The sequence below is a fragment of the Ranitomeya variabilis genome, chromosome 5 (assembly GCF_051348905.1).
Source record: "Ranitomeya variabilis isolate aRanVar5 chromosome 5, aRanVar5.hap1, whole genome shotgun sequence".
NCBI lineage: Eukaryota > Metazoa > Chordata > Amphibia > Anura > Dendrobatidae > Ranitomeya > Ranitomeya variabilis.
Window position 1 is genome coordinate 272,731,381 of NC_135236.1, and position 21,504 is coordinate 272,752,884.

The window sequence follows — 21,504 nt, forward strand, 5'->3', positions numbered from 1 at the left end:
CAGCCTTCTCTGTGTTTTCTACTAGGAGGTGACCTGTTTTTGTACCCAGTCCTTAGTTCTTTTAGGGTCCCCCTTCCCCTTATCTATAGGTCTTTGCTTGAGATTAACCTAGGATCGTCGGTGGGTCTATTCGCAAGGAACGGGTCACCCACTCCATCGTAGGGTTTCAGCCTAGTCATAGTGTAATGTCAGTTTTCCCCCTTCTACCTTAGTCCTGTGTTGCAGCTCCGTAACAGCCAGTACATGTCCAGGCCTGTCTGAAGTTGCCAATGACCATCTGGTTGATCCAGAGGAGGCATGGGAGAAGGTCATGTGGTCAGAAGAGACCAAAAGAGAATTTTTTGGTATCAAGTCCGCACACTGTGTTTAGAAGAAGGATAAGCACAACCCCAAGAACACTGTCCCAACCGTGAAGCATGGTGGGGGAAACAGGATGACTGCACCATGTTGAAGGAAAGATGGATGGATGGGGTCATGTGCTGGGAAAGAAGACTTGAGGGCACAACAAATACCCAAGGGTGACTGACTACACACTTAAATAATAGAATACTGTGAAAACAAAGAAAAAAGAAGTGTGTATAGAAAAGTCAGGATCACCAATGATAAAATGTAATACATTTCATTGATGAACAAAACAAACAGCAAATTTGTAAAATCAATTAAAAAGCCAATAAAGGCTAAAAAACGACCACCATGTAAGGACCATCAATCCTCCTCCAAAGTGCTTGCGAAAAACACAGGGAAATCACAGTAATATAGCAATACAAGGATAAAGTAATCACAATGCAATGCTAGATAAATGCTAATTTAGATATGCAAAAAAATGTTGAGACAAAATACAGTATGTTATCCTAATGCCTTCCAAATATCAATATAAGGTTAGGACAGAAGTGAAAATAACCTAGATGCACAATAAGGCATAGTGCAACCAAAAGCAGGCTGACAGCCTCATGCTTGTAGTAAAACTGATGAATTAGAACCTGCTGACAGCATGGTGATGAATAGAGGACCCTGCGCATATGGCCACCTGAAAGCGCAGCTTCCTCAGGGAAAAAAAGAAAAAAAAGTACAAGCATTGCGACGCGATAGTCGTCTGTGTTATACTCCCACCTGACTTTGCCCTTACTGTGAGTTTTAGACACTTTGAGTCTTGTGACTTGACAAAAGTGCTGTGATTTAGCAGAAAAGGGGCGGCGTGGTGTGGAATGCAACACAGTGGGCCAAAATTTTACCAAAATTGAGGCACAAATTTCAGGCACAACTTTCAAAGCAAGCTAAGTAATTGGTGATGTAAACGTGTAAAATTATGCCAACATACAACATGGACTTGTACTTTGTAAAATTTAGAAACATTTTTGGACTGTTTGCCGAAGTTTGCACTGACTGATGATCAAACAGCATTGATAAATATGCCTCATTATGTCCTCAAAAGTAAATTTACCATTTACCTGAGTCTTTTCCTTGATTAATCTCATAATGTTCATTGGAGCAGATATTCTTCTTGCTTCATCATAAACAGTGAGGCCAAACTAAATTTGGTACAGAGAAATATACTAATGAATCATTATATCTTTGTCACAGTAATATATCAAACTTCAAAAATATTGGGGCTATAATCAATTCTCCCACATTAAGGCCTGATTCACATGATCAATTTCAAAATTGATCCATAAGTAAAAAATATAAGGTTCCAGAAAAATATGATTTATGCTTTCCTAAAAAGAAAATAATATATACTGAATATATATTCAATATATCTAATTCAGTAGCAGCCAACAAACATGGTACAAACCTCAATACAGATTATGGGGTAGGAAAAACACAGCAAATTATTCTAGCGAAGTGTTCTTTCATTCTAAAGCACACAAAATATATGTTCATGCTCTGTACATAATATGTTTTCTAAAAGGACTGATGTCTGAGTTAATAACAATATCAAAAAGTACAAAGTGCATAGATCTAAATCAAAACATTCTTATTATTATAGCACAGAAAAGTATAAAAAAGTGTATACTATAGGTAAGTGTATGCCCCCAACAATACATATCACACAAAGTACGAAAACAAAAATAAAAAAACAACAGATATAACCTCCTCTCTATTCTGCCAAACATTATTATAGTGGTGGGCAGAGCATGTGTTATATATTGATGGTAGACAGGGATTATATCCATTAGTTGTACTGGTGATATAAGAAAAATAAGGTGGCACATATTAATTTACGAAAAAGCAGTCCCTACTAGAGATAAGATTCTCGGGACTTCAGTCCATCGGCTAGGTCAGTAACCTATGACTGCTGACAGGAGACAGTAAATTAACATGATGACCCTGGAGGTCCAGCTCAACTGTAACATTGTATGATTCTATGATTAAATCTTCTTAACTCCCAGCATTCTCGGCTCGTCTTCTGTTTAGCCAGGCTGGCCAGATGTTGTGTGCGTGTCATGTCACAATGATGACGTTGCCTAGCTCTGGCTAATGAAAAGAGGAGCCATGAGTTAGGTAGATACACAGGGATCCCTTCCAGCAGATTACTGACCCGATCAATGGACCAAAGACCTGCGAATCGGTTCTCCCATGTGTAGACCCTAACTAACCTTGGGGATTGGCACCCTCTCTGCAGAACAATGAGGGTAAGTGCACACGGTTAGTAATCCACAGTGCATTGTTCATTGTGTTCACTGAACCATGCGGATACATTATACGGGGGAAATTTATCTTGCGGAGACTCACATCTCTGCAAGAGAAATTGAAGTGATGTAGTCTGGAGAGAAGAGCCGCATGTCCGTCTCCACAGCTCATCCGTGGGCGTCTGTGCACGCATAGTGGGCGTGGGATTTCTTGAAATCCCATCCACTATGCTGTAACATCTGGATGCGGATGTACGCAGTGTCCATCCCTCAGCGTTTACTGACCGTGTGCACCTACCCTAATTCATCATTTTCACACACCGTCTTATAGCTGCCAGTTGAATTTTGCCATAGGAAGACGCTACAGGTGTTTTCCTGAAATGTCTTCTTTGTAATTTTGTCATTGTCCTGGTTGTTTTCTCGGCAGCTTTGCTGCTGAAATTATTTTCTTATACTATATATATATAAATTAGTGAGTGGCTTTCAAAGCTGCCAGAAGAAAGGACAGGTCACTTCTTCTAGCCGCATGTTGGCTTTAAAAACTTGAAGTTCAAATATACAGAATATATGCACAGCAAGTCGTTTTCACATTGAAGTGCATATGTTCATTCTATTTAAGCACTTTTTCATGAAGGTTTCTGAGCAGATCCGCCTAAAAAACCCTCAGACAAAACCTAAGAGTGAAACAAAATGAACATATACCCTTAAGTATTTAAATAAAAGCAATAGGACATATAAGTAACATAGGGTACTTAATAAACACAGCTTTTGACAAAAAACAGCATAAAAGCATAAAAGCCATCCCACCAGTTATCCTAAGCTCTAGTATTAAAATCTTTTCGTGAGTCATAGTGATGTCAATGTGAATAATATAACAGCTTGGGTACCCCTATTTTTCTTAGCCATGTTAGATTCAATTTCCAGAGAGACTTACTGTAATACAATTCCACAACATTTTTATTGCACCTGTAATTGCAGAATGATCTGCAAAATTTACAGACCATTAATAAACGTCTTAAACAAACTTTTCCCTATTGCTAAATCTATCACTGAACCGGATTGATGTGACTTTGAACAGAATGAATAGTCTTTCATTTGTTTTGTTTTTTTCAAACTCCAAAAGTACTGTATGCTGAACATAGAAATGCATGACTTTGATTGGTTCTTGTCCTGAGATGCTTAACCCCTTAATGACAGAGCCAATTTTTACCTTAATAAGCAAGCCAAATCTTACAATTCTGACTACTGTCACTTTATGAGATAATAACTCTAGTACGCTTCAACTGATCCCAGTGATTCAGAGAAAGTTCTTGTGACATATTGTATTTCATGATAGTGGTAAACTTACTTCTATATGACTTGCTATCAATATACCTAATTTGGACGTGTCCGTGCAGAATGAGTCTTCCACAGCTGAACAGTAACTTGGATATCCATTGTTACTACCACTAGCAGCTAACTGCCTGGGCATAACCATGGATACCTAAGGAGAGGAGCTCTCCATGGTGGCGAGTTAAGGCATAAGCCTTTTTTGCAACACTCAGGCAACACTGAGGCAACACTGTGAGGCAACATTGCAAAGATGGATCAAATTCAGTGCGCTGCTGCACGTAGATAAGCGAATCGCATATGGATGCGTAACCTGCGTCTTAATGAAACAGAAGATGAACGAAATTGTTGAAGAACTGCTGATGCAGCCTGACAAGAGGGCGGCCAGAGCAAGAGAAATGAATGATGTAACTGAATCACATAGAGCATCTAATGCAGCACAACAACGAGCAACACGCAATGCACAAAGTGATACATATATTTCACAAAAAAGAGAAGATAGAATATGTGTCCAAAATGCAAGAGCCACTCGACGACGGCAAGTTATATTTGCCGCTAGAGGACTTCTCAATCAAACTGATGAGACACGTATTGAAGAGCACTATGCTGGCGAACTGACATTTCGATGTCAGTTCTGCCAATCTAAAAATTTCAAAGATGAAATGGCGAAGGACAAAACATTCCCTTCCTGCTGCAAGAGAGGGCGCATCCAATTACGTCCCATTCGTATGGACGATCAATTAGTCAAGTTGATGAAAGGAGAGCATCAGCTCTCCAATAACTTTATGGCTAATATAAGGCAATACAATAGCTCACTTGCTTTGGCATCAATGGGAGCACAAGTAGCGCCACCTCCTGGGCATGGTCCATACTGTTTTCGAATTCATGGACAAATTTACCACAGAACTGCCCCATTGTATCCCGCTGTGGGTAGTACTCCCAAGATTGCCCAGATTTATATCTTGGACAGTGAAGTAGCATTAAGTACAAGAAGTCAAGCAAATAAAAAGTGCCTCCCAGCACTGCTATCATCTCTTGGAGAGAAAATGAAAGCAATTAACCCACTCGCAAGAGCCTTCACAATGATGAGGGAATTTGAAATAGAGGAAGAAAGGATTGTTGAATTAGAAAATCGCGATCCACTCGAAATAACAATGTCAATTATAAATGAATACAATGATGACCAGAGGTGCTACAATGCACCAAGGTGCAATGAAGTAGCTATAATTTAACAAAATGCACTGGGCGAACCCACATTTATTAGGGACATCAGAGTTCACCTCAAAAGTGAAAACCAAACTGTTCAAATCAGCTTTCTTCACAGTGTGATGCAATGACATATCCACTACTATTCCCATATGGGGACAGTGGATGGACAATAAATTTGACAACTCCAATTGCCCTAAGTGTGCAACATCAAGGAATTGGTGACATTCATCTACCATCCATACCAGTGGATCAAGATCGACAAGAAAAAATCACCCTGTTGCAGTACTATGCATACAGGCTTGCCATTCGTGACGAGTTCAATCCCCTTTTAAATGCTGGTAAGTTGATGCAACAATTTATCATTGACAGTCACGTCAAAATTGAATCCGACAGGATCGAATATATAAAAAAAAATCAAAAGGCATTACGCGTCGACAGTTATGCTGGCGTTATGGATCACATCCATAATGCTGCGTTACACCAAGGGCTGAAAGCTGGGACACCAGTAATTATACCATCCACTTTCATTGGAAGCCAATCAATGTTGAGATATGTGCTTCAATAAAAAGTGTTAAATATCTTTTCAAATAGGTATACAAAGGACATCACTGTGCCAATATCAAGTTTGATACATTAAACTGGAATGAACCATCCATGTACCTAGATTCTCGGTATATAAGCGCCCCTGAGGGCATGTGGAGAATCGTAAAAAATAAAATGCATGATGCTTCACATACCATTAAACGACTTGCTGTTCACCTTGAAAACATGCAGCAAGTGTTTAAGTCAACCTCACTTCAAGCAAAGGAGCTTAGGGAGTTATCTGTCGTTATTTGGGACGAAGTAACAATGACTCCCTGTTTTAATATGAACGCTGTGGATAATTTGTTCCAAGACATATGTGGAAAAAAAAGACCATTTGGTGGAAAAGTTTTCATAAACGGTGGTGAGTTTTGTCAAACCCTACCAATAGTGGAAGGTGGAAAAAGAGCCCAAATTGTACAGTCCACCATTAAATACTCAAAATCCTGGAATCAGTTTTCACGGTTCCAGTTACAACAGAATATGAGAACGTCTCAGGACGAAGTTGAGTACAACTCATGGTTACTGAAACTTGGCAATGGAGAGTGGCCAAATGTATATGGTCTACCAGAAGACACAATTGAAATCACAAATTCTTTTATTGAAGAGGGTGATTTAATTACAGCTATTTTTGGCGAAAATTGAGATTACCGATGCAACGGTAGGAGCAATTGCCAATAAAGCAATTCTTACGCCATTGAATGATGACGTTCACACCTTGAACGACAAAATTCTTAGTCAAGTTTAAGGTGAACGCTCAACATATCGCTCCGTGGACACAACTGCAGAAGAGAAGGGTGTGATTCTCACAGATTACCCTGTAGAGTTTCTTAACTCTTTGAATCCCACTGGGATGCCTCCTCAAGAACTAAAGCTGAAACCAGGAGCTGTAATTATGCTCCTGCGTAGTCTTAACAGAAAGTTTGGCCTTTGTAATAGCACAAGGTTTTATGTGAAAGCTTAAAAGCAAACGTTATTCATGCCGTTGCTTTAAATGGAAAAGCAAAGGGTCAGACAGTTCTTACTCCAAGAATTGACCTGATTTCCAAAGATTAAAACTTGCCAGTCCAGATGCGACGGCGTCAGTTTCCTGTCATGTTGGCTTTTGCAATGACCATCAATAAATCTCAAGGACAGTTCTTGGATATTGTAGGAATTTATTCGCTTCTCCCAGTGTTTTCACACGGGCAGTTATATGTGGCTTTCTCCACTTATTCCTAATGTTGACAAATGGTTTACTGTCAACTGTGTGGACAATGAAGTCTTTTACTAAGCTTTTTAACAATTGTAAAAGCCAAAAAATGTTGTACACAAAAGCAGGACTAACTCCTAGCCACGGTCTGCGGACCAAACATTGGGCATGGGCAGGGCCTTGGGGGCAGATCCCAAGTGCGCTCAACCATGTGAAATAGCTTACGCTCCGGAACTTTGAGGAATTGCGCTGTCGGATAGCTCTATCCGTTCATTTCCTTTAGGAATAGGGCTATGGGATATCTCTTCCCATTCACGTCCTGCATGGATAGCGCTATTTCCTTTGTATTTTAGGCAAAAAAGTTTAACATTTTAAAAATTACAAAAAGGAAAATGAGTTGATGCAAAAGTTTGGGCACCCTGCATGGTTAGTATCTAGTAGCACCCCTTGTAAACACTTCTTGTAGCCAGCCACGAGTCTTTCAATTCTTGTTTGAGTGATTTTCATCCATACTTCCTTGGAAAATTCTTCCAGTTTTGTGAGATTACTAGGTCTTTTTCCATGCACCATTATTTTGAGATCTAGCCACAGATTTTCAGTGATGATCAGATCAGGGGACTGTGAGGACCATTGTAAAATCTTCAGCTTGCTCCTTCTGTGGTAGTCTGTTGTGGATTTTGACATGTGTTTAGGAACATTATTCATTTGTAGAAGTCATCCACTTTTAACCCCTTCCTGACGTCGGACGGGATAGTACGTCCGACGTCAGCTCCCCTGCTTTGATGCAGGGCTCCGCGGTGAGCCCGCATCAAAGCCGGGACATGTCAGCTGTTTTGAACAGCTGACATGTGCCCGCAATAGGCGCGGGCAGAATCGCGATCTGCCCGCACCTATTAACTAGTTAAATGCCGCTGTCAAACGCAGACAGCGGCATTTAACTACCGCATCCGGCCGGGCGGCCGGATATGACGTCATCACCGACCCCCGTCACATGATCGGAGGTCGGCGATGCTTCTGAATGGTAACCATAGAGGTCCTTGAGACCTTTATGGTTACAGATCGCCGGCAGCTGTGAGCGCCACCCTGTGGTCGGCACTCACAGCACACCTGCAATTCTGCAATCTTATGATCGCTGCTACATAGCAGAGCCGATCGGGTTGTGCCTGCTTCTAGCCTCCCATGGAGGCTATTGAAGCATGGCAAAAATGAAAAAAAAAAAGTAAAAAAAAATGTGAAAAAAATAAAAAAAACATAAAAGTTTAAATCACCCCCCTTTCGCCCCAATCAAAATAAATCAATAAAAAAAAATCAAATCTACACATATTTGGTATCGCCGTGTTCAGAATCGCCCGATCTATCAATAAAAAAAAGCATTAACCTGATCGCTAAACGGCGTAGCGAGAAAAAAAATCAAAACGCCAGAATTACGTTTTTTTGGTCGCCGCGACATTGCATTAAAATGCAATAACGGGCGATCAAAAGAACGTATCTGCACGAAATGGTATCATTAAAAACGCCAGCTCGGCACGCAAAAAATAAGCCCTCAACCGACCCCAGATCATGAAAAATGGAGACGCTACGGGTATCGGAAAATGGCCCAATTTTTTTTATTTTTTTTTTTTAGCAAAGTTAGGAATTTTTTTTCACCACTTAGGTAAAAAATAACCTAGTCATGTTAGGTGTCTATGAACTCGTAATGACCTGGAGAATCATAATGGCAGGTCAGTTTTAGCATTTAGTGAACCTAGGAAAATAGACAAGCAAAAAACAAGTGTGGGATTGCACTTTTTTTGCAATTTCACGGCACTTGGAATTTTTTTCCCGTTTTCTAGTACACGACATGGTAAAACCAATGATGTCGTTCAAAAGTACAACTTGTCCCACAAAAAATAAGCCCTCACATGGCCAAATTGACGGAAAAATAAAAAAGTTATGGCTCTGGGAAGGAGGGGAGTGAAAAACGAAACCGGAAAAACGGAAAATCCCACGGTCATGAAGGGGTTAAAATTCAGCTATTTTACATAGTTTTATGTTTGTATCAAGGATTTGTTGAAATATTCCCCGTGCCATTAGCTGCAACAACCCCAAAGCATGATTGATCCACCCCCATGTTTAATGGTTGGGAGATGTTCATGAATAATAATAACGATGTTCTTTCCCTGAAATTCTGGGCCTTTTTTTCCACACATGCCTTTGATCATTGTGTCCAAAGAGTTCTATTTTAACCTCATCGGTACACAGGACTTGTGCAAAAATGCATCAGGCTTGTTTAGATGTTCTTTTGCATACTTCTGATGCTGAATTTAATGGTGAGGATGCAGGAGAGGTTTTCCTCTGATGACTCTTCCATGAAGGCCATATTTGTGCAGGTATCTTTGCACAGTAGAACAATGTACCAGAACTCCAGGGCAGCTAAATCTTTCTGAAGGTATTTTGCACTCAAGTGCCCCCACTTGCCTCTCTAGTAATCCTATAAGCAGCCCTCACTGAAATGTCCACTGTTAACTGCCATTTCTTAATTACATTTCGAACTGAGGAAAGGGCAACTTGAAAACACTTTGTTGTCTTCTTATAGTCTTCTCCTGCTTTGTGGGCCTCCACCATGCTCATTTTCGGAGTGCTAGGCAGCTGCTTAGAAGAACCTATGGCGGACTTTTTTAGGCACAAGGTTAGAGGAGGCTGGGTCTTTATAAAGCTGGGAAATTTGAATCACCTGGTCTTTCCTAATGATGATAGTGAACAAGAAATAACCCTTACAGGATAATTAAGGTCTGAAACCTTGGTCAAAGTTATCTGAGCACAAATCTCCAAGGGTACCCAAACCTTTGCATCATCCCACTTTCCTTTTTGGAATTTTTAAAATGTAAAAGATGAAAATATTTTTTTGGCCTAAAATACACAGGAAATGCTTCATCTTTAACGTTAGGCCTTTAAGAGATCATTTCATCTTCAAGTTGCTTAACTGTTCACAATAACAGTACTTTTGACCATGGGGGCCCAAACTTTTAAGTGTCACTGTATATAAACAGAAATTGCTATTCCAAACTATTCTTTCTACTGTAGGGATTGGCTCAGGTGAGCAATGGTAGGGCCGCAGTAATGAGGCAACACACAGGCTTCCAGTCCAAACTTCAGTGGTTTATTGTCACTTTAAACAGTCCAAGACAGAAAGTAAGAGAAAAAAACAAACATACTCCAGCTTGGAGAACCACTGGTCTCAGACTCACCCTTACACGGGACGGGCTTAACTAAGCGGCTGCCAAGTCAGCGGCTTCCGCCAGGTGCCATTCCCAGGGTTGCTAATAGTCATATCACGAACCTTTGTGACATGTGTGGGAGAGAAAAACAGTTCAGGCTCCTTCCAGCCTAGTTCCATCCCCAGAATAACATGTGCCAAACAAAAGAAACTCCATTACACAGTCTATAGCCACACCCACAGGTGAGGTATCCATCACATGGGCTGATCACATGACCATGACATAACTGCAGGTCCTCAACCTTAGGAAAATAACAGGCCAAAACTTATTTTGCTGGGAGAAATATATCTTCCGTCCAGCACTACACCTTTTACTGCACCACACTACTTACAGAGTTTCGATCAAGTAAATCAGGTTGGTGCTTGAGGGCAAGTGAAATGAGAAGTTGTGAGTCCTTCCATCCTTCCATAGCTGCTCCTCTCAAAACTGCAAAAATAAAATTCTCTTCTGCCTGTATAAAAAGGTAACTCATTGTAAATTTAGGTCATAAAGCAAATTTTTTATTTCTTATTGAAAAATCGCTAATGTAATTTGTACCGAATTTTTGATGTTTGGATTTGAACCTCCTTTCAGAAGAGTTTGACACAATGCAGAAGACAAAGAAGGTGGTCCCAAGTGGGCAGCCAAGTGTAAAGGTGTATTACCCTCCTACAAAATACATAAAAAAAAAACAATTTTCTCTCTGTATTGAAGATCACATCCAAAACAAAAGGAAATGAAATAGACGGAATGGCAAATTGTTAACAAAATAACACTAATTTGATAAATTAAATCTAAAAATGTTAATTTTATATATTAAGGTATTTTAGGAAGTGTGAATTTATGATTTCAACTATGGATTACTGAGGCCCAAAATGCTTTGGGAAAATGATTGTAATAATTTTCATTCTTAGAATTTTAAATTATGCATAATGCATCTTTGCCTCTTGTGGTCATATCACAAAACTATGGGCAAGTCTTACATGCTGGTTTTAAATATAAGCACACTGGAGAAATATGCACCACAATCATTAAAGAGGTTGTCCACTACCCCAACTCAGTTACTGGTCTTGCATAAATGCCTAAAGTGAATGAATTTAAAGAGCTCCGTATTACTTTTCTGCCAGTTTCATGTAGCTTTATACACCTTTCTGTATTGCTTTCTGTCCTTTGGCGCACGCGCTCGAGGGAATACAGCATGTGTACGGAAAGTATTCATACCCCTTTACATTTTTCACTCTGTTTCATTGCAGCGTTTGGCTACCGTATATACTCGAGTATAAGCTGAGATTTTCAGCCCAAATTTTTGGGCTGAAAGTGCCCCTCTCGGCTTATACTCGAGTCATGATCGGCGGTGGGGTCGGCGGATGAGGGGGATAGAGGTCTATCATATACTCACCTAGTACCGGCGCTCCTGGCGCTCCCCCTGCCTGTCCCACGGTCTTCAGTGCCGCAGCTCTTCCTCTGTTCAACGGTCACGTGGGACCGCTCATTAAACTTATGAATATGCAGCTCCACCCCCATAGGGGCGGAGCCGCGTATTCATTTCTCTAATGAAGCGGTAATGGTGACCGCTGACAGAGGAAGAGGCTGTGGCACCCGGAGACCAGCTGTCCGGGAGAAGGAGCCAGGGACGCCGGGAGCAGGTAAGTATGTCATATTCACCTGTCCACGATCCACAATCCACACACCGGGCGCCGCGCTTGTCTCCCCGTCCTCCTGCAGTGACTGTTCAGGCAGAGGGCGCGATGACGTACTAATCTGCGCGCCGCCCTCTGCCTGAACAGTCAGTGCGGAGAGACGCCGGGACGGGACGCTGAGGAGCTGCAAGCAAGAGAGGTGAGTATGTGTTTTTTTTTTTATTACAGCAGCAGCATTATATATAACACAGCTTGAGATGGAGCATCTATGGGGCAATAATAAACGGTGCAGAGCACTGTATATGGCACAGATTTATATGGAGCATCTAATGGGGCAATAATAAACGGTGCAGAGCACTGTATATGGCACAGATTTATATGGGGCAATAATAAACGGTGCAGAGCACTGTATATGGCACAGATTTATATGGAGCATCTAATGGGGCAATAATAAATGGTGCAGAGCACTGTTTATGGCACAGATTTATATGGAGCATCTAATGGGGCAATAATAAACGGTGCAGAGCACTGTATATGGCACAGATTTATATGGAGCATCTAATGGGGCAATAATAAACGGTGCAGAGCACTGTATATGGCACAGCTTTATATGGAGCATCTAATGGGGCAATAATAAACGGTGCAGAGCACTGTATATGGCACAGATTTATATGGAGCATCTAATGGGGCAATAATAAACGGTGCAGAGCACTGTATATGGCACAGATTGAGATGGAGCATCTATGGGGCAATAATAAATGGTGCAGAGCACTGTATATGGCACAGATTTATATGGAGCATCTATGGGGCCATAATGAACGGTGCAGAGCATTATATGTGGCACAGCTTTATGTGGAGCATCTATGGGACCATAATGAACGGTATGGAGCATCTATTTTTATTTTTGAAATTCACCGGTAGCTGCTGCATTTCCTACCCTAGGCTTATACTCGAGTCAACAAGTTTTCCCAGTTTTTTGTGGCAAAATTAGGGGGGCTTATACTCGGGTCGGCTTATACTCGAGTATATACGGTAATTCAAAAAGGTTAATTTTTTCCCCATTAATGTACACTTTGCACCCCATCTTGACTGAAACAAAAAAAAACAGAAAAGTAGTAATTTTTGCAAATTTATCAAAAAATAAAAATTGAAATGGTCATAAGTATTCAGACCCTTTGCTCAGTATTGAGTAGAAGCACCCTTTTGAGCTTGTACAGCCATGAGTCTTCTTGGGAATGATGCAACAAGTTTTTCACACGTGGATTTGGGGATCCTCTGCCATTCTTCCTTGCAGATCCTCTCCAGTTCCGTCAGGTTGGATGGTGAACTTTGGTGGACAGCCATTTTCAGGTCTCTCCAGAGATGCTCAATTGGGTTTAGGTCAGGGCTCTGGCTGGGCCAGCCAAGAATGGTCACAGAGTTGTTCTGCAGCCACTCCTTTGTTATTTTAGCTGTGTGCTTAGGGTTATTGTGTTGTTGGAAGGTGAACCTTTGGCCAAGTCTGAGGTCCAGAGCATTCTGGAAGAGGTTTTTTTTCCAGAAAATCTCTGTACTTGGCCGCATTCTTGTTTCCCTCAATGACAACCAGCATGATGCTGCCACCACGTTTCACTGTTGGGATTGTATTGGGCTGGTAATGAGCAGTGCCTGGTTTTCTCCACACATACCACTTAGAATTATCACCAAAAAGTTCCATCTTTGTCTCATCAGACCAGAGAATCTTATTTCTCATAGTCTGGGAGTCCTTCATGTGTTTAACAAACTCTATGCAGACTTTCATATGTCTTGCACTGAGGAGAGGCTTACGTTGGGCCACACTACCATAAGGGCCCGACTGGTGGAGGGCTGCAGTGATAGTTGACTTTGGGGAACTTTCTCCCATCTCCCTACTGCATCTCTGGAGCTCAGCCAGTGATCTTGTGGTTCTTCTTTACCTCTCTCACCAAGGCTCTTCTCCCACGATTGCTCAGTTTGGCTGGACGGCCTGGTCTAGGAAGACTTCTGGTGGTCCCAAACTTCTTCCATTTAAGGATTGTGAAGGCCACTGTGCTCTTAGGAACCTTGAGTACTGCAGAAATTCTGTGGTAACCTTGGCCATATCTGTGCTTTGCCACAACTCTGTCTCTGAGCTCCTTGTCCAGTTCCTTTGAGCTCATGATTCTCATTTGGTCTGACATGCACTGTGAGCTGTGAGGTCTTATATAGACAGGTGTGTGCCTTTCCAAATCAAATCCTATCAGTTTAGTTAAACACAGCTGGCCCCCAATGAAGGAGTAGAACCATCTTAAAGAAGATCAAAAGGAAATGGACAGCATGTGACTTAAATATGAGTATCTGAGCAAAGGGTTTGAATACTTATGACCACGTGATCAGATTCAGTTTTTCTTTTTTATTAAATTTGCAAAAATTTCCACATTTCTTTTTTTTCAGTCAAAATGTGGTGCAAAGTGTACATTGATGTGAAAAAAATGAACTTTTTTGAATTCACCAAATGGCTGCAGTGAAACAAAGTTAAAAATTTAAAGGGGTCATGAATACTTCATGCCGAAGAGTGTATGATTTTTTAAAAATGTTTTTCAATATATACATTTGTTAAAGTACAACCCCAACGTCAGAACTAAGAAAACAGAAAAGTATGTACAGCAACTTACTGAGAGCTTCAATTGCTAAGAGCCCCTTTAATCCAAATACTTAAAGCCTTCACATGAACGTTTTTCCCCCCTATACCTGTGACCTGTGCATGTTTATGCAGTTTACTGTCAGTGTGCTAATATACTGTCCTAACCCATATTCAGCACCATTCCAGTTGTCCTGTGAGTGACGTCACAGCTCTTCAGTCTTTCTGGATTACTTTATGCTCTGTGTGACCCAAAGTGTTTTTTACAATGCAATCTATGGACTGTCAGAACGAGGCTCCATAGTACATTGAAAAAGAGACTTCTGGCTCATGCATAGAGTGATCCGGATGGTCTGAAGATTGGTGACATCACTCAGTCAGAAGAGGACTTAAATGCTGCTGGATATTTAAGAAGACGCCATTACAGTGGTTTGCGAAAATATTCACCTGCTTGGTATTTTGGGTAGGTTTTGCTACCTCACAACCTGGAATTTCATTGTTTTTTTCTTTTGACGGTATGCATCAGTTCATGTAAAGAACATGCCTTCAACTGTGAAAATTTGGCTTTCTTTTTTTATGAAGCAAACAACAAAAATAAGACAAAATAACTGAAAACTTCAGTGTGCATAACTATTCACCTCCCTAAACTCAGTACTTGGATTTCTGCCCATTCCTGAAGGCAAATCTGCTCCAGCTCCTTCAAGTTAGATGATTTCCTCTGGTGAACAATCTATCTTCAAGTCTGACCACAGATTCTCAATTGGATTAAGGTCTGGGCTTTGACTCCAAAGCCCACTCCAAACTATTTACACGTTTCCCCTTAAATCACTAGAGTGTTGCTTTAGCAGTACGCTTTGGGTCATTGTCTTGTTGGAAGGTGAACCCTCCATCGCAAATCACTGACTAAAACAGGTATTGCTCAAGAATATACCCGTATTTTGCACCATCCATCTTCCCCTTGGCTCAGACCATTTTCCCTGTCCCTGCTGCTTAAAAACATCCACACAGCATGATGCCGCCACCACCATGTTTTAATTTGGGGATGGTGTTCTTGGGGTGATGAGCTGTGTTAGTTTGGCGCAAGAAACAGCATTTATCTTGGTGATCAAAAGCTTGCATTTTGATCTCATCTGACCACAGCACCTTCCTCCCACATGTATTTTGTCAAACTCAAAATGAGCCTTACATTTTTTTGGTGTAAGTAAAGGCTTCTTTCTGCCCACTCTTCCATAAAGGCCACCTCTATGGAGTGTTAGGCTTTTGTGCCTATATGGACAGATACTCCAATCTCTGCTTGGGAACTCTGCTCCTTCAGGGTCACCTTTGGTCTCTGTGCCGCTTCTCCCTCCTTGCCTGGATTGTTAGTTTTGGTGGGCAGCCCTGTCTTGGCAGGTTTGTTGTGGTACCATGTTCTTTCCATTTGATGATACTGGTTTTGATGGTGCTCTGGGGATCATCAGAGATTGGGATATTTTTATAAAACCCAACCCTGACTTGTTCTTCTCAACAACTGTCCCTGACTTGTTTGGAGATCTCCTTGGTCTTCATGGGGTGGTTTGGTTTGTGGTGCTTTTTGCTTAATGGGGTTGCAGCCTCTATGACCTTTCAGAAAAGGTAAAGTGCATGTACTGACAGACCATGCAACACTTAGATTGCACACATGTGGACTTCCTTTCACGAAGCATGTGACTTATGAAGGTAATTGCTTGCACCAGAAATTTTTAGGGGCTTCATCCCAAAGAGCGTGAATACATATCTACATGTATATTTGTAGTTAATTGATTCCAGATCCCATAAATGTAATTTATGCCTATGTTTTTCTCACTTCACTTCACCAAATTAGAATATTTAATGCTGATGCATCACACATACATCGGATTACAAAAATATTTAAACACAGGATGTAATGTAAAAAAATAGGTAAAAAGCAAAGGGGGTGAATACTTTACCAAACCACTGTATGGGAATATATTAACACATTGACAACATAGCACATACACATATACAGAAACTTACGGGGAAAAAAGTTAATGGGAGGGCTTCTTTAATAGTTTTTTTTTAAATAATTTGAGTGGCTGCCTGGACAACCCTTTGAATATTTCACAACATCCTAATATGCTGTTGCAACATACCTGGTCTTGAAGGTTTGTGTCAGCTCCCTTTTCTATTAGAAGATTAACTGTTTCAATACTTTTACCACACACGGCTTCATGAAGTAGAGTAGAGCCCTAATAAAAACACAAATCGGCAATACATATATATATATAAAGTATACTACAGCCAATTAGGTTCACAAAATCACAGAAGAGATTAATGTACTAATAAAAACACAAATCAGAAATATAAAAAGTATACTACAACCAATTAGCTTCTTGAAAGAGAGATATGTACAAATAAAAACACAAATCGGCAACATATAAAAACTATACTACAGCTCATTAACTTAACCCCTTAATCCCGTATGACGTACTATCCCGTCAAGGTGACCTGGGACTTAATTCCGGGTGACGGGATAGTACGTCATACGCGATCGGCCGTGCTCACGGGGGGAGCGCGGCCGATCGCGGCCGGGTGTCAGCTGCCTATCGCAGCTGACATCCGGCACTATGTGCCAGGAGCGGTCACGGACCGCCCCCGGCACATTAACCCCCGGCACACCGCGATCAAACATGATCGCAGTGTACCGGCGGTATAGGGAAGCATCGCGCAGGGAGGGGGCTCCCTGCGGGCTTCCCTGAGACCCCCGGAGCAACGCGATGTGATCGCGTTGCTGCGAGGGTCTCCTACCTCCTTCCTGGCTGCAGGTCCCGGATCCAAGATGGCCGCGGCATCCGGGTCCTGCAGGGAGGGAGGTGGCTTACCGAGTGTCTGCTCAGTGCAGACGCTGGTAAGCCTGCAGCCCTGTCAGTGAGATCAGTGATCTGACAGAGTGCTGTGCACACTATCAGATCATCGATCTGTGATGTCCCCCCCTGGGACAAAGTAAAAAAGTTAAAAAAAAATTTTTCCACATGTGTAAAAATAAAATAAAAAAATTCCTAAATAAATAATAAAAAAAATATATATATTATTCCCATAAATACATTTCTTTATCTAAATAAAAAAAACAAAACAATAAAAGTACACATATTTAGTATCGCCGCGTCCGTAACGACCCAACCTATAAAACTGCCCCACTAGTTAACCCCTTCAGTAAACACCGTAAGAAAAAAAAAAAAAAAACGAGGCAAAAAACAACGCTTTATTACCATACCGCCGAACAAAAAGTGGAATAACACGCGATCAAAAAGACTGATATAAATATCCATGGTACCGCTGAAAACGTCATCTTGTCCTGCAAAAAACAAGCTGCCATACAGCATCATCAGCAAAAAAATTAAAAAGTTATAGTCCTGAGAATAAAGCGATACCAAAATAATTATTTTTTCTATAAAATAGTTTTTATCGTATAAAAGCGCCAAAACATAAAAAAATGATATAAGTGAGATATCGCTGTAATCGTACTGACCCGTCGAATAAAACTGCTTTATCAATTTTACCAAACGCGGAACGGTATAAACGCCTCTCCCAAAAGAAATTCATGAATAGTAGGTTTTTGGTCATTCTGCCTCACAAAAATCGGAATAAAAAGTGATCAAAAACGGTCACGTGTCCGAAAATGTTACCAATAAAAACGTCAACTCGTCCCGCAAAAAACAAGACCTCACATGACTCTGTGGAGCAAAATGTGGAAAAATTATAGCTCTCAAAATGTGGAGACGCAAAAACTTATTTGCTATAACAAGCGTCGCTGGTTTCACACTTGCGTTTTTGTCTGCAGCGTTTTTTGCACAAAAAAACGCATGCGTTTTTTCCTTATATTTAACATTGAAAACGCATGCGTTTTTTGTACGCGTTTGGTCACGTTTTCAAACGCATGCGGTTTTTTTCTGCATGCGTTCATTTTCAGAAATACAACCTGCAGTATTTTCTTGTGTTTTTAAGCACATGCGTTTGTTTGCGTTAAAAACGCATGCGTTTTTATCGAAAAAAAAACAGAAAACACACTGAAAAGCCACCCACCACCATCAAGGTGATAAAGGGATCCAAACCCTAACCCTAACTCTACCCCTAACCTCACCCCTAACCGTTTAATGAACATTTTCTGACAGTCATAGTGCCACGTATTTAAGTGCCACGTATTTAAGTGCCACGTATTTCAGTGCCACGTATTTCAGTGCCACGTATCACGTATTTCAGTGCCACGTGTTTCAGTGCCACGTATTTAAGTGCCACGTATCACGTATTTCAGTGCCACGTATCACGTATTTCAGTGCCACATATTTTAGTGCCACGTATTTCAGTGCCACGTATCACGTATTTCAGTGCCACATATTTTAGTGCCACGTATTTCAGTGCCACGTATTTCAGTGCCACGTATTTCAGTGCCACGTATTTCAGTCACGTTTAGGGTTAGGGTTAGGGGTAGGGTTAGGGTTGGAGGTAAAGTTAGGGTTAGGGTTGGGGCTAAAGTTAGGGTTGGGGCTAAAGTTAGGGTTAGGGTTTGGATTACATTTACGGTTTGGATTAGGGTTGGGATTAGAATTATGGGTGTGTCAGGGCTAGGGATGTGGTTAGGGTTACCGTTGGGATTAGGGTTAGGGGTGTGTTTGGGTTAGGGTTTCAGGTAGAATTGGGGAGTTTCCACTGTCCAGGCACATCAGGGGCTCTCCAAGCGCGACATGGCGTCCAATCTCAATTCCAGCCAATTCTGCGTTGAAAAAGTAAAACAGTGCTCCTTCCCTTCCGAGCTCTCCCGTGCGCCCAAAAAGGGGTTTACCCCAACATATGTGTTATCAGCGTACTCGGGACAAATTGAACAACAACTTCTGGGGTCCAAGTTCTCTTGTTATCCTTAGGAAAATAAAAATTTGGGGGGCTAAAAATCATTTTTGTGGGAAAAAAAAGATGTTTTATTTTCACGGCTCTGCGTTATAAACTGTAGTGAAACACTTGGGGGTTCAAAGTTCTCACAACACATCTAGATAAGTTCCTTGGGAGGTCTAGTTTCCAATATGGGGTCACTTGTGGGGGGTTTGTACTGTGTGGGTACATCAGGGGCTCTGCAAATGCAACGTGACGGCTGCTGACCAATCCATTTAAGTCTGCATTCCAAATGGCGCTCCTTCCCTTCCGAGCTCTGTCATGCGCCCAAACAGTGGTTCCCCCCCACATATGGGGTATCAGCGTACTCAGGACAAATTGGAAAACAAATTTTGGGGTCCAATTTATTCTGTTACCCTTGTAAAAATACAAAGCTGGGGGCTAAAAAATTATTTTTGAGAAAAAAATAATAATTATTTTCATGGCTCTGCGTTATAATCTGTAGTGAAACACTTGGGGGTTCAAAGCTCTCAAAACACATCTAGATAAGTTCCTTAGGGGGTCTACTTTCCAAAATTGTGTCACTTGTGGGGGGTTTCAATGTTTAGGCACATCAGGGGCTCTCCAAACACAACATGGCGTCCCATCTCAATTCCAGTCAATTTTGCATTGAAAAGTCAAATGGCGCTCCTTCCCTTCCAAGCTCTGCCATGCGCCCAAACAATGGTTTACACCCACATATGGGGTATCAGCGTACTCAGGACAAATTGCACAACATTTTTTGGGGTCCAATTTCTTCTCTTACCCTTGGTAAAATAAAAAATTGGGGGCGAAAAGATCATTTTTGTGAAAAAATATGATTTTTTATTTTTACGGCTCTGCATTATAAACTTCTGTGAAGCACTTGGTGGGTCAAAGTGCTCACCACACATCTAGATAAGTTCCTTAGGGGGTCTACTTTCCAAAATGGTGTCACTTGTAGGGGGTTTCAGTGTTTAGGCACATCAGGGGCTCTCCAAAACGCAACATGGCGTCCCATCTCAATTCCAGTCAATTTTGCATTGAAAAGTCAAATGGCGCTCCTTTCCTTCCGAGCTCTGCCATGCGCCCAAACAGTGGTTTACCCCCACATATGGGGTATCAGCGTACTCAGGACAAATTATACAACAACTTTTGGGGTCCATTTTCTCCTGTTACCCTTGGTAAAATAAAACAAATTGGAGCTGAAATAAATTTTGTGTGAAAAAAAGTTAAATGTTCATTTTTATTTAAACATTCCAAAAATTCCTGTGAAACACCTGAAGGGTTAATAAACTTCTTGAATGTGGTTTTGAGCACCTTGAGGGGTGCAGTTTTTAGAATGGTGTCACACTTGGGTATTTTCTATCATATAGACCCCTCAAAATGACTTCAAATGAGATGTGGTCCCTAAAAAAAAATGGTGTTGTAAAAATGAGAAATTGCTGGTCAACTTTTAACCCTTATAACTCCGTCACAAAAAAAATTTTGGTTCCAAAATTGTACTGATGTAAAGTAGACATGTGGGAAATGTTACTTATTAAGTATTTTGCGTGACATATGTCTGTGATTTAAGAGCATAAAAATTCAAAGTTGGAAAATTGCGAAATTTTCAAAATTTTCGCCAAATTTCCATTTTTTTCACAAATAAACGCAAGTTATATCGAATAAATTTTACCACTAACATGAAGTACAATATGTCACGAGAAAACAATGTCAGAATCGCCAAGATCCGTCAAAGCGTTCCAGAGTTATAGCCTCATAAAGGGACAGTGGTCAGAATTGTAAAAATTGGCCCGGTCATTAACGTGCAAACCACCCTCGGGGCTTAAGGGGTTAAAGGAGAGTAGAGTCCTAAAAAACATATACACGTAATTTATAAAACACATACTACAGTTAGTTAATGTAAATATGTAATGTATAGATAAAGAGTAACATGACTTATCATGCACTGATTTTCAGTTACTATACTATAGCCCAAAGTTCCACTCACAGAGCTGCACTCAGCAGGCTCGCTGACTCACATATTCCTAACAGCTAAGTAGAGCTCAAATAATGGAGGGGGAGAATACATTTTTTCCCATATAATTGTATATTGCTTATTGAATAATGACACTTCCTAGAATTCCATAAATCAAGATGCCAGAAAAAAACTGTGTTCAGAAACTGAGAAAGAAAAGAATGTATA

At 40.9% G+C, this 21,504-nt stretch overlaps 1 protein-coding gene across 3 annotated transcripts in view; it reads right to left on the minus strand.

Annotated features, from left to right (window-relative positions):
• LOC143775780 (death-associated protein kinase 1-like) overlaps positions 1-21,504 on the minus strand; it is a 151,984-nt gene that overhangs the window by 52,560 nt on the left and 77,920 nt on the right. For all 3 annotated transcript variants that reach the window (XM_077264322.1, XM_077264324.1, XM_077264323.1), the window contains exons 5-8: positions 16,568-16,663; positions 10,737-10,847; positions 10,531-10,650; positions 1,449-1,529 (exon numbers count right to left, since the gene is read on the minus strand). In XM_077264322.1, coding sequence (XP_077120437.1) covers positions 1,449-1,529; positions 10,531-10,650; positions 10,737-10,847; positions 16,568-16,663 — 408 coding nt within the window. The remainder of the gene's footprint in view (positions 1-1,448; positions 1,530-10,530; positions 10,651-10,736; positions 10,848-16,567; positions 16,664-21,504) is intronic.